This window comes from Phytophthora parasitica (assembly GCF_000247585.1).
Source record: "Phytophthora parasitica INRA-310 unplaced genomic scaffold supercont2.8, whole genome shotgun sequence".
NCBI classification, from domain to species: Eukaryota; Oomycota; class Peronosporomycetes; order Peronosporales; family Peronosporaceae; genus Phytophthora; species Phytophthora nicotianae.
Genome location: NW_008648994.1, coordinates 1,310,237 through 1,322,550, shown reverse-complemented (window position 1 = coordinate 1,322,550; position 12,314 = coordinate 1,310,237). Strand labels below are relative to the sequence as shown.

The following is a 12,314-nucleotide window of genomic DNA, read 5'->3' as shown; positions in this document are numbered from 1 at the left end:
ACAGAGTGCTAGTGGGTAAACGGACATTTTAGCTCTATGAAACTCGACTACAACCAGCAATGCCATGATAAATGCGCATCAAGTTATTTAGTGCCTTAATCGCTGTGAGCTTTCGTCATTACGTAAGTATAAAGCAAGTAGGCTGCCAATACTTCTTTGTATTTCTATAAATGTATATAAGATGCTAAAGGTTTTAAGTGGTGATGTCCTAAAGAATCTGGATCTTTTTCGATGAAAATCCAACTTCGACTATCAAAATGGACGACGATAATCCATGCATATCGGAGACTGCACGAGCTCCCCTGATGACTTGGTCATTCACGCGTTGAGCTTTGCAACTAGACAAGAGGATCTTGAGTTGCAAACAAGATCGCGCTGGGACGATGTCGTGGCGTCGACCACTTTTGAACTTATCGAGAGGTGAGCAACGGCAACAGCACAGACACATTGCAGGTCCAGGGTCAGAGACTTCAGCCTTACAGTTCATCGGACACAGGAAACAGGTATCCAATCGATGACCATCACACACAGCGTTCAGCAGGAGTTCTTGGACGACGAGACAAAGGACCTCATCTGCATTCCATTCATCCCCAACTCGTCGAGCCCCGCAAGTATTGCGGTGCATTCGCGGCCGCTAACTCAGCAGGTTGTTCCAACTCCAGCGTTGTTGATGCAAATGCCAGCACGTACAGCCGAATCAACGAAAGGAGAACGGTGGACGGAAGACGAACACGAGCGATTCCTACTCGGTATGGAGTTGTTCAAAGCGGGGCCCTGGAAAAAGATCGCCAATGTTGTCGGTACCCGCGACGCTCGACAGACCATGAGTCATGCACAAAAGTATCGTCAGAAGATCAAGCGACGTAAATTGGGTTTGCCGACAACAGAACCACGACGTCGTGTTGATGATTCTCGTGCTACATCCACCACCAAAAGGTTGCGAACAATGAGCCCAGTCGAGGCCACTGCAACAGCAACAGGTGCAGAGAATCGAGTGGTGGGGAGTTCAAGATCGTATGATGTATCACCGAGAGTCCAGTTGCCACGGGAAGCAATGAATGACACACCACGCCTGATGAATGGGCTTGAGCGCGCGATTGGTCTTGTTTCTACTGAGACCATCAATATGGCCAGCAACGCTTATAGTCTAATGGCCGAAGTGGACACTGGCCGTGTTGGTCGACCGAGCCAGCAACTCGATGCGACACTAGAGCCGCTTGATATCGGTTCCGAAGTCTCGGTGGCTCGCGACAGTTGGGTCGGGCCGGAAGAGTTGTGGGACTTTCTCGATGGCCGTCCGATCGCCCAGCCTGATGTGGCCGGCGCACACGTGCAAGAAGCAGGAAACCAGTTATCAGTTTAAGAGTCGTGGCGACGAGCGACGGTAGCTCGGAACGCAGAAATTTTCGTTGTTAGGCAATGCATCTACACGTTTGGATCGGCCGCGCGAAGCAGTCCAAGGTCGTGATTGTTGGAATTAATTGAGCAGAAGCGTTGTGCAAGTAATACAGAACTTCCATTGCGCCCATGATCCCCAGTGAGTATTGTTCACCGCGGCGTGCGATTCTGTTGACAATGCTCCGACGCAGAAGTCAGCTTGAGACTGGCTCCAGCTTCAACAAGTAGGAAGTTCCAATCAAGTTTGTGGTCGGTCGCCGTGTTCTAGCTCACAAAGCTGCTACTGTCAGCAAGCATGCGTTGATCGTCACCGCCCTGAACGGTTTGGGAGCAGCTGATTTAGCTAAGCTGAACAGTAACTTTGAAGCTTAGGCATTCGTGGCGAGCGTCATTCGTGTGTTCTACGAGTACCATTGCAATTTACAAGTACTTACACCTTAACGCTACAGTGGATTTGGTTGCAAAGCCACTAGTGCAACGCTGAAAACCCAGAAGCCAGAAAGCCCGATTTCGACTAAAGATTCGCATCCGTCGAAACTGCGAGGCACGATAATTACGTGGCACCCTATGGTAAAAAAAATTCAAAAGTAACAGTACTGGTGTTACAGCAACGGCAACTTGGGCCTTACCGCCGTGAGTCACCAGCTCGCTGATGTTGCGCTCGTGTTTTGCTGTAGTACCAGATGCCTGCTGATCCGTCCAGCCGCTGGACACCAGCGTGCGGATTAAGAAGACGGGTCGAAAGATTCATTATATTGCAGCCGTTAGCGTCGCACGAGACCTCTACAGGCGTCCGCTGGCCTCAACTGGCCTTCCACGGAAGAAATTGCGCGCGATAAGACACTGGACGCGTCCCATGTCGCGCGGCGGCCGTAGCGGTGGAGTCTCGCTGGATTTTGGCTCAATAGCTTCATAACATGTAGCGGTCGTCTTCCAAATAGCCCGATGGTCTTCCACCGTGGAAAGCTCGGCTGAGTTTTGCAAGATGATTATTCCTTCGAAGTATGACTTGTCGGCACCTTTTCACTTCACAAAAGCCGTTGAGCTACCTTATCTCAGTGTATTTACTCCTTTTCACAAAGTAAACAAGTACAAAGAAGTTGCCAGGGACGAGATCGATCTCCTTAGCTACCGAAAGATTGTGTGCGAACAAGGTGATTATATATTCCCACAGACTGGAAATTCCCCACAAGGTGTTTCTACTTATTTAAGATATTACCGTTGCAAGTATCCGAACATGGATTTTCTAGCCTGGAAGGCCGTTTTCCGACTGACCAGCTCGACTTCCCCATCTGTGTGGGCTAGAGAGCACGGCGACTACATGCACAAGTCCGTCTCACTTGAGCAGCACGGAACGCTTTCTCGTTTCTTCTGTGCAAGGTAAACACAGTGCCTCATTCTCAATTCTGCGGCGCCCCAGCCAAACGCTAGACACCTCAATATGGCAATCACCGCCGACGTCAAGAGCCAATTGTTCAAGCCTAGCTCCAATGCAGGCAGTGGCAGTGAGCTCATCCGGCTACCGTCGGATACTCCACCGTCACCCTCCAGCTCCTCAGACGGAGAGAAAATGTCGCCAACCAACACTAATGGCCGCGCGTGGACAGCGGAGGAGCACAACCGCTTCCTCGAAGGCCTCGAGCTCTTCCCTTCCGGTCCGTGGAAGGAGATTGCAGCGCATGTGGGCACTCGCACCACCCGCCAGACCATGACCCACGCACAGAAATACCGCGAGAAGATCGCTCGTCGCAAGCGCGGCCTGCGTTCGTCAGCGAAGGAAGCGCGCTCGTTGAAGCGCCGACGTGACCAGAAGAAGCGCAGCGATGCCGCGTCACCTTGCTCGGTGGCGGACCCCAAGATGTCGTTAATCCCTGCCGAGTCGGCACGGAGGGGCGTAGACCCGATGGACTTCCACGGCTGCTTCGTGCCCGGACCAGTGAGCCAGTGCCAGTTCTACGGCATGACTCCAGTGCCACAAGCAGAGTTCTCCAACTTTGCAGCCATGTTAAGCGATTTCGACCCGCTGCCCATGTCCGAAGAGGAGATTGACTTCATCCTCGAGGCTGCAATGGTGCAGACCCCAGTAGTGCAGACACACGCCGGGTTTGTCCTCTGACACGGCTTTTCAAGATCAGGATCACGACAAGATACAAGCGACAAGCAGTTCAGCGGCAAGACCAGAGCCAAATGCTCCCAAACCCCCCAAGTTGCCACGCACATGCATGTTAGTACCGTTACGTCATTGCATGTCCATTGTGGAGTATCCTTTGGAGACACGCTTCGTAGGGGAAAGTTAGAGAGAAGCGAGAATTGTACACTCCATGGCAACCGCGCAAAATAGAAACATGGGTTATCATTTATTCCCGTTTTTCCTGTTGGCAAAAGTGCCACGGATACCATCACTCCGAACTGTTCTGGGCTGCAAAAAAGTTTCAAAGCAACATGCAATTGCGGTATCTTGCTTTCAGCAACTTCAGTGTTCCTACCTGCTTTGCAACTCCCTGGTCTAATCCCAGTACTTGATGAGCCCGTCCCAGCCACATGAGACGATCTTGCTAGGCTCGAGTGGATGCCAAATGGCCCCCATGGTCGGACCACGATCGTGCGCACGCAGCTTCTTGACCATCTTGGTGGTCTTCCAGTCCCAGAACACCAGTTTACCTTCGCCATCGCCCGACATGACGTACTGGCCATTGGGGGAGAATCCGATCTGGCACGCATACCCAGCATTCTGGTGTCCTCTGAAAACCTTTTTCCGGTTGATTTTGAACTTGTCCCGAGCAGTGTACACGTCGATCTGGTTGTTCAGCGACTGGCCGGCAAAGAAGCCACCGCTCGGGTGCAACGTCACGGCCGGCATCGAGTGCATACTGGGCTCCGAGATGTACTTAATCGGCACGGGGATTCCCCATTCCCACACCAGCAGCTTCTTGTCGTCCGATGTACTTACAAAGCGCTTGTTGTCGTCCACGAACGTCACGCTATTCACAGCCTGCAAGTGGTGGTTGTACTCCTGCACGATCTCGCCTGAGCGGGTGTCAAATTGCACCACCATATTGTTCGAATCACCTACTACAAACTGCGTGTTGTCCAATGGATAAAATTTGACGCAGTACGGTACTCGACGCGTGGTGAACGAGTGCACAGCTTGTCCCGTTTCAGTGTCCCATAACTGGATAAACCGATCGAAGCTGCAACTTAAGAATTGCTTGCCATCCCTGCTAAAGTTGATACCGCGCACCGCGCCAGAGTGACCTTCGTATACACGTTGGCACGTGCGTTCGTTGTATACGTCCCATATACGCACAGTGTTGTCCATACTGCCTGACAGCAACAAGTGGCCGTACTTCGGGAACAACTCGATAGCCTGGACACCCTTGGTGTGTCCCGTCCACTTGTGTACACACCGCTTGGGTAAGAACACCTGGTGGTCTCCGTCGTCCGGTTTGAGAGAGCGTGGAGGCTCCACCCACGCGCGTCCCTGGTAGTCGTACTCTTGATCTCCTAAGAACGTCGACTTGCCTTCCAAGGCTGTCTGTCCGGCCTTCAATCTAGAAGGCAATAAGTGCGACGTCTTCTTCTCTACCATTCGGTCAAAGTCCATCTCCTCGTCCCCTTCTTCCTTCGCTTCTGCCTTACGTCGCTTGGCTTCCTGATGCTCCTCTCTTAGCGCCTTCTGCTGTTCGTTCATGGTGCCCTGTTCTGCGTCGGTCAAGTGTTTGCTCTTGTCCTTGTATGGAGCCCAAATACCGTCCGTTGTTTCGTCTCCAAAGTCCTCAGCTGCTGCGCGTTCCTTGGAAATGGTCTGGTTCTTCCTCTTCTTAGCGTTGCGTCTTGTGAACACGTCCTCTTCGCCGGTAGCGACGATATTGTCAGGTACTATCTCCCCAGGGAGTGCTGGGGCGGATGGAGGGGCTCCTTTGACCCTGTTTCGAGCGATATTGCGGCTTAAAGTTTGGTTGTACGTGTGATACTGAGCCTCGAAGCTGTAGTCTTCCATGGCAGCCTGCTCCACGACGCCTGTGACCATCTCTTTGCCGTTACCGGCGCGTAATGGGTCGGTTAGTGCCAACTCCGTTGAATCGCCGACGTGTGGCCCTACGAACGGTGCTAGAGTAGACTCCACGGGCAAATTGATGGCCAATCGGGTCTGTGATCCAGCAGACAGGAATGCGGCCTTGTTGGCCTGGTCCTGGCTGTCTGAGAGCGCCACAAACGGCGCAGAGTTGACCACAGGTAAAGATAGAGATGGCGCATCGGTCGAGCGTGGTGATGTCGAGAGCGGAGCCGTCTCGTCGTCGCTGGACGCGTACGCACCAAGCGCCTCCATGGTGATGCGTTAGCTTGGATTGGATGGTTATATTGTGTGTCGAACATAATTTGGTGTACACACCAAACAATTGAAGTTGCACTGTCTCTGCTCTCTAAAACTGCGTTATCTTTTTACTCGATCATTTAGAGCAGGTTTATTCCGTATAAGAGGCTAAATGACTTGCACATTTAGGCAATTTGTTGGAATACGTCAGCTTGGATATGCATTATTAGAGGCTATGTGCCGTTACGTCAAGGGGATGTGCCATGTTTCGTAGGGCTCCACCACCGGCCGTCATTTGCCATCTTGTGGTGGAAGAGAGAGAATCAGGTCGTCTTAATCCACATCTCCATCGCGGCGCTTGTACATTGGCTCCGTGCCTCATTCACCACTTGTCATCTTGCACTTCGTGTGCTCTTTCTCATCGTGCAAGTAGCGTCTTCATTCATCAAATACACGCGTCGCAATCCCAATAAAACCAAAAGTATCCCATGGCAGACTCTACCTGGGACCAACAGAAGGCCAAGCGCGCTTCATCGCCTCAAATCACTGGCCGTCGAGAGTCCGAGCCCGGCTTCACGGACTCTGTTACACCCAAGGCTCTGGACATCGCTGTACCCGGCGGATTCCGGCGCCACCACGTTCAAACAACCCCCCGACCCGTTGTGTCCAAAGCGCTGCGTGACCAGATCATCGACCGCATCAACAGCGTGTACGACCCCTTCATTGGTAACATATTAAGCCAGGACAATGACGAATACGATGAGATGAACGTCGAGGACCGTGCGCGTAGTCTGCTAATGACACCGCCGCCGATGACGCTCCCAGCGTATCGACGAAGCCCGAGAGAGTACGAGAACTGCAATTTGTTACTCTTTTTTTTTTGCATTTATCTGATTCGTGTTTATTTTTTGTGATTTGTGTCTTCGCAGATTGGGAACGCCAACCGAGCGAACGGAGCTCATCAAGACACAGCCAAGTCCACCGAAGTCAAAAGATAGCGACAAAACGACAACGTTGTGGCATGCTTTGTTGACATTGCTCAAGTCTTTTGTGGGGACGGGGATTTTGTTCTTACCTGATGGATTTCGTAGTGGTGGCATTCTTTTCTCGCCGTTATGTTTGACATTTGTTGCGGCGCTGACGCTCTATGCAATGCTGCGGTTGTTGCAATGCCGTGAGTTGGTTGGCGGCACGTACGGTCACGTCGGGTTTAAGGCCTATGGATCATGGGGCCGCAGGATGGTGCAGATCTCGATCATCATGATGCAGGCAGGATTTTGCTGTACATATGTGATTTTTGTCGCTCAGAACATGGCTGAAGTGCTTGCGTTCTGGGGATACAGTGTGGATACGTCTCTGCTTATCCTGCTGCAAATTGCCGTGTACATCCCGCTGTCTTGGATCCGATACATCAGCTACTTTTCCATCAGCAACCTTATCGCAGATGTGTTTATCCTGTACGGTTTGGCCTTCATTTTGGGCAATAGTTTCTGGCTACTGGCTACTCAAGGTCCTGCAAAGGATGTGGAGCTGTTCAACCAGTCCGACTACCCCGTTTTCATTGGCACTTCGATCTTTACGTTCGAGGGGATTGGCTTGGTGTTGCCTACACAGAGTTCGTTGAACCAGGCGCGTCAGAAACGCTTCCCGCGTTTGCTCTCATGGACTGTGGTCGGTTTGCTTTTCTTCTACTCGTTCTTTGCTGGAATCAACTACATTACGTTTGGCAGTGGCATTGCTCCTATGGTCACATCGAGTTTGCCGCGGAATGGCTGGTCCAGTTCGGTGCAATTTGGATACGCATTCGCTCAACTTTTGTCGTATCCTCTGTTCCTGTTCCCGGCTGTGAAGATTATGGAGGAAATGCTGGGTTTTCCAAAACGCGCATCGGGGCAGAAGGTGGCGAAGAACTGCTTCCGTGCTGTGGCTGTGCTTGTCACTATCTGCATCGCGTACTTCGGTCAGGGCCGTCTCGATCTCTTCGTGTCAATCGTTGGCGCTTTCTGCTGTGGTAAGTGTTGCGATTATTTTTTTTGCTGATATTTGGCTGTTGTCTTATTTTTGTTTTTGTTTTTTGAAGTTCCTTTAAGTTTGGTGTATCCTCCGCTGTTCTACTTGAAGCTGAACCCAAAGGCGTCGTGGCTGGACAAGATTGTCGACTCGTTCGTGATCTTCGTGGGCTTGCTCACGTTCTTCTACGTCACGTACTCAAACCTCCAGTCGTGGAGCCAGTAACTCGCACTGCTCAGAGTCTGGCAGTCCGGGTTGCCATTCAACATTAGATTTTACTACACAAATTGCTTTACCTTCAAAAATCCAGCTCGCAAATTAAAAAAAAAAATTGACACGGAACCAAATCAACATCAAGTTGTCTTCCAACATTTTTGACATGGCAAGTTGCAACTGCAACAGCAACAAATTGCAACAAAACCACATCAAAAGCAAATCAAAAGCCAACGCCAACTTGCACTTGCAACTTCAGGAAATAATCTCGATGCAAATTTCTTTCGTCCGCCTTTTGCTGCCAGACTTGGCAGACTTCTATGCACTAAAACAAAAAAAAAAGCAAATGTGGCGAGGTTCTAAAAGCTCTTCTTCCAACCTTTTGCTTAGTCGTCCTCCTCGACCTTCGGGGCGAGGTAGAAGCGCATGTAGCCCATGTCGCCGATGGCGTACTCGACGACGACGGGGATGCCCGGCGACATGCTGAGCGTTACGGTCTCGGACAGCGGCGTGGCCTTGGCGAACATATTTAAATACCGGAGCGCAAACGTGAGCTCCACGGGCTCCTCCATGGTGATGATGACACGGTCGCTCTCCTTCTCGGCGGCCGTGTTGTTCTTGAGCGTAATGTTGCCGGCACCGAGGTCGCCCGAGACGGAGAACTTGACGCCCTCCTTGCCAACGGCAATAGTGCACGTGTCGCCCATGGTCTGCAGGTCGCGGCAGATACGCTGGAACTCGCCAGAGGGCATACGCACAGTTGCCACATACTCCGTGCCAGGGATACCCAAGTGTTCACTGTCAATGTCCATCAACTTGAGCGAAAAGTCCGACACACGATCGCCGGCTGCAAAAGAAAATATCGGCAAAAGATTAGTCGTCATAAAACAAGTTGAAAAAATAATTTGCAAAAACGTACAAGTGGCCTCGAACATAATGTTAAGCGCATCGCCGTTGTCCTCGGCAGAAAGCGACAGCGCTTCGTCGTTGCCGGAGCACTTGAGGATTTTGGACAGCGACGCCGTCTGCACACCCAGCGAGATGTTGCGGTCGCAACGGTAGTGCTCAAAGCCCTCGGCGCGCAGCAGAAGCGACACCAGCGACACATGCGAGCCATCCATGGACTGCAGCGCCAGCCCAGACTTGGTGCAGTCGATGTTGCCCTCGGAGATGAGGTCCTTCATGGCCTCCACGATAAGCTTGACGATGCGGCCCTGGGGGAGTCGTGCCTCGAACATGATTGCGTAATAATGTGTCTAAAGTGAAGGGGGCTGGGAGAAAACCTGTGTCTGAACCTGACGATGCAAATTGCCGACTGTTAGCTACGCTTTTTTGGTTGGTGTCGGCGTCGGAAAGTTTTTGGCGCGAAAAGGCTGCGGGCAGGAGGACACGAGGACGCAACACTTGAGTTTTGTAAGACTGAAGGGAGGGGTGAATTCTCTCCCGCCAAAATGTGAGTTTTAGACGAATGGGGAGGAGGAAAAGACAGCAAGCATGTGATTGGAGGAAAATGATACGTAACCTGGGGAGTGTAACCCAAACTTCAACGTGTACCCCGATCTGTGACGTGGCGCAGGGTGTTCATGGCAACTTTTCCAGACGAGGGAGATTCGCAGCAGGTTGTCGTCTTGTTCGCGTAGTAGCTTGTGGACGGGGCGGAATAGCCTGTGAACGTTGCGAGTTGCCACCAACGCTGGAGATGCACAAGTCTGGAGACCCAAAATTGACATTTCTATCGCTGGTGTGCACTGATTTGGCCGCTAGCTTTGCTGGTTGTGATAATGATCGCACGTGCGGATTTGGTCGAGGCTTGGGCTTGAGTTTTCGCAGTTTTCCTGCTTGAAGTGCTAGACGCACTGGTGGTAGGACAGTCGGTGATGGTGGAGGGTTACGTTGGTTCCAGTGGTTGTTGTTGCTGCTGAATAGTGACCGTGAGGCTGTGCAGCGGAGAGCATTGGCGTCGTCTTTTCGTCGCATACGTCCTTGAGCGAGAAGCGGTCGGACTATTTCGCTGCTATGAGGTTCTTCGACGTCTTCTGAGCTTACAGGATCTGCTTCTTCTTGATTGGTTCTTGTGGGCTCTGTTGTGAAAGACTTGGCAACGTGACAGTCGCGTAGAACGTGATACTCTACAGCTGCAATGTCGGGAAAGTTTCCTTGTAAGCAGTATACACACTCGATAGCATTCTGGCTTGGAGTTGTGGTTGCCACGCTTGTTTCGGGTTTAAGTAACGTAGATTCTTGTCGAGCAAACGCTGCGCACTGCTGTTCATGCGTGTCAAGGTCCGTGATTTTGACGTATGACTTGCATTCCTGCAACAACAACAAAAAGACGCACAGTTAGTCCACCATCCTTAGCGTAATTCACCATTTTCCTGTACTTACATCACAGCGCTCAGTTCGACTGGAGCACATGTGAGTGTGTTGTGTAATTTCCAGCTTCTTAAAAGCCAACCCGCACAAAGAACACTGCAAGAACTTATTAGTATGTCAAATGATTCAGAGGAAGCAAATTTTGTACGCACAGGCATTAACGCGTGGGCGCATTGTCGGTTGTCTAAGTGATTTTGCAGCTCTGCACGTGTGAAAAATGCATGGCATAACGAGCACTTGCTGGAAGCAGTGTGTTCATTTCGCTGATGGTCTGCTAGTGTTTCATTGTTGTCGCAGAGGACAGAGCAGTCCGGGCAGTGGTGATGCCGACTTTCGTGAATACGCAAGATTTTTTCTTGACAAGTCGAACATTCGAACTGCAGCAAGAAATGTAAGCTACACTATCAAACACTTTGCAGTAACGAACCGTGGTTGCGTACCTTGTGATACGCCGGGTTCTTGGCACATCGTAGAGTGTGCAGCTCCATGTTTATCATTGTAACATTAGCCAGACATAAGTTACACTTGGTAACACTTGGCGAACCGCTAGAATCGGAATGAACCACTTGATTGACAACGACATTGCTGATTGGAGAGTCAATATTCGCAGACTTTCCACCTACTGCAGTTGTTGCAGTACCAAGAGTGTAACCGGTTGTGGAGAAAGCCCTTTGGGCCGAACGAAGCCGAGCCGCAAGTTCCGGAGAATCATTAGCTGTAGCCATTACAGCAACGGCTTCAGTCGGTACAGTTTTGGATTCTCGGACATTTTGTTGAGCTCTTTGGAGGCTACCCATCGGGAGTTTGCGGTGTACTTTTTCCTTCGAAATTGCGGCTTTGTCAGTACAGATCTCCATGTAGCCACCATCTCGCAATCTTCGTCCATGACCAATTAGAGTTATCGGAGCATTATTTGGAGCAACAGTCGTTTTGATGATAGGCATTGAAGGAGATGATTCACTTGTGCTTTTGCTTAATGTCGTCGGTTGTGCTGTCGATGGTCTTTTGGGATCCGCTTTCTAAGATTCAAGAACCAATACGTTGGAAAGAGGCTTAAAAGATGTGTTATGAAATATCGTAGAATTTCTCGAAACTCACCTCAGGAGGCATAAAATCCGTCTCTAGATCAACATCACCACACAAACTAACAACTGCTGCTGGTTTTAGCTCCACCACTCGGACGTTATATCGGACACTACCGTATTCAATCACAATAGTTGAGCCCGTGCTCAAGACCGAGTATCGCCGCAGTGCTGTCTCCATTAACAGCTAGTAACACAGTTCAGTCAAAGTCCAAAACCTTAAAAAAAAATATCGACTTTCTGTACCTTTGGACCAATCTCCGCCGCAAGATCGAGAAAACTTGTGGTTTCTGGTTGCAAGCGACAGTACACACCACGAGGAAGGTTGACTACGCTTGTTACCACGACAGAGCCACCTTCACGAACACCTAAATTCTGCATCAACCAGTATGGTACGAAAACTTGTCCATCGGGGGAGCTGAACTCCTGAACAGAACAATATTGACTGGATATGGCTAGATCTCCTTCTGGTTGGTTATCTTGACCTGCAGCTCGAACCTGTCCAGTTCAAAACCACCATGAATTCTTTTTTTTTTTACCTATGGCTGGCATTTAGTGCGTATTGCTTTACCATGAAGATTAGTGGAGTTGGGATTTTCAGGCATTGTAGATCGACTAGGATTTTCTGTTCAATTTAAGTCAAAATCTGAGAAATACTTGGATTTCCATTCGTTTGAGTAAGTAATCTTACCGGTGGGAGCACGATCTTGTCGCCGAATTCAAGGTGAGGCATGTCTACAACAGAAAAGTAACACAGCTTTAGTTTTATCAGCTTGAAGAATCGCGATATTGATGCGAAGGATGGATTACCGAGACAAGCAACCGAGAAGCATTGCAGCGTGTGTGATGGTAAAAGTGCTCTACTTGAAGATTTGTGGATGCTGTCGTCGGCTTCTTCCGGTCGCAGTTGCGAAGGAAGCCTT

At 50.4% G+C, this 12,314-nt stretch overlaps 6 protein-coding genes across 6 annotated transcripts; 3 read left to right on the top strand and 3 right to left on the bottom strand.

Moving 5' to 3' along the window:
- The first annotated feature begins 219 nt into the window (after positions 1-219).
- PPTG_05960 (hypothetical protein) lies at positions 220-2,062 on the top strand. Its single transcript, XM_008899712.1, has one exon. It carries the CDS (start codon positions 515-517, stop codon positions 1,361-1,363), a length of 849 nt encoding a protein of 282 aa, XP_008897960.1. The 5' UTR covers positions 220-514; the 3' UTR covers positions 1,364-2,062.
- Positions 2,063-2,665: 603 nt separating this feature from the next.
- Positions 2,666-3,895, top strand: PPTG_05959 (hypothetical protein). The gene has a single exon (XM_008899711.1). It carries the CDS (start codon positions 2,840-2,842, stop codon positions 3,512-3,514), a length of 675 nt encoding a protein of 224 aa, XP_008897959.1. The 5' UTR covers positions 2,666-2,839; the 3' UTR covers positions 3,515-3,895.
- On the bottom strand, positions 3,597-5,754 carry PPTG_05958 (hypothetical protein). The gene has a single exon (XM_008899710.1). It carries the CDS (start codon positions 5,726-5,728, stop codon positions 3,905-3,907), a length of 1,824 nt encoding a protein of 607 aa, XP_008897958.1. The 5' UTR covers positions 5,729-5,754; the 3' UTR covers positions 3,597-3,904.
- Positions 5,755-5,953: 199 nt separating this feature from the next.
- On the top strand, positions 5,954-8,079 carry PPTG_05957 (hypothetical protein). Its single transcript, XM_008899709.1, has 3 exons — positions 5,954-6,560; positions 6,643-7,724; positions 7,794-8,079. The coding sequence occupies exons 1-3, from the start codon at positions 6,202-6,204 to the stop codon at positions 7,946-7,948; spliced, it is 1,596 nt and encodes a 531-aa protein (XP_008897957.1). The 5' UTR covers positions 5,954-6,201; the 3' UTR covers positions 7,949-8,079.
- On the bottom strand, positions 7,657-9,375 carry PPTG_05956 (proliferating cell nuclear antigen (pcna)). The gene is made up of 2 exons (XM_008899708.1): positions 8,856-9,375; positions 7,657-8,783 (listed from the first exon to the last, which is right to left on the bottom strand). The coding sequence occupies exons 1-2, from the start codon at positions 9,172-9,174 to the stop codon at positions 8,323-8,325; spliced, it is 780 nt and encodes a 259-aa protein (XP_008897956.1). The 5' UTR covers positions 9,175-9,375; the 3' UTR covers positions 7,657-8,322.
- Positions 9,376-9,517: 142 nt separating this feature from the next.
- Positions 9,518-12,124, bottom strand: PPTG_21795 (hypothetical protein; the record flags this gene model as incomplete). The annotated part of the gene is made up of 7 exons (XM_008899980.1): positions 9,518-10,249; positions 10,322-10,378; positions 10,462-10,686; positions 11,408-11,578; positions 11,638-11,889; positions 11,963-12,016; positions 12,083-12,124. 7 exons carry the CDS (start codon positions 12,122-12,124, stop codon positions 9,518-9,520), a joined length of 1,533 nt encoding a protein of 510 aa, XP_008898228.1.
- Positions 12,125-12,314: the final 190 nt, after the last annotated feature.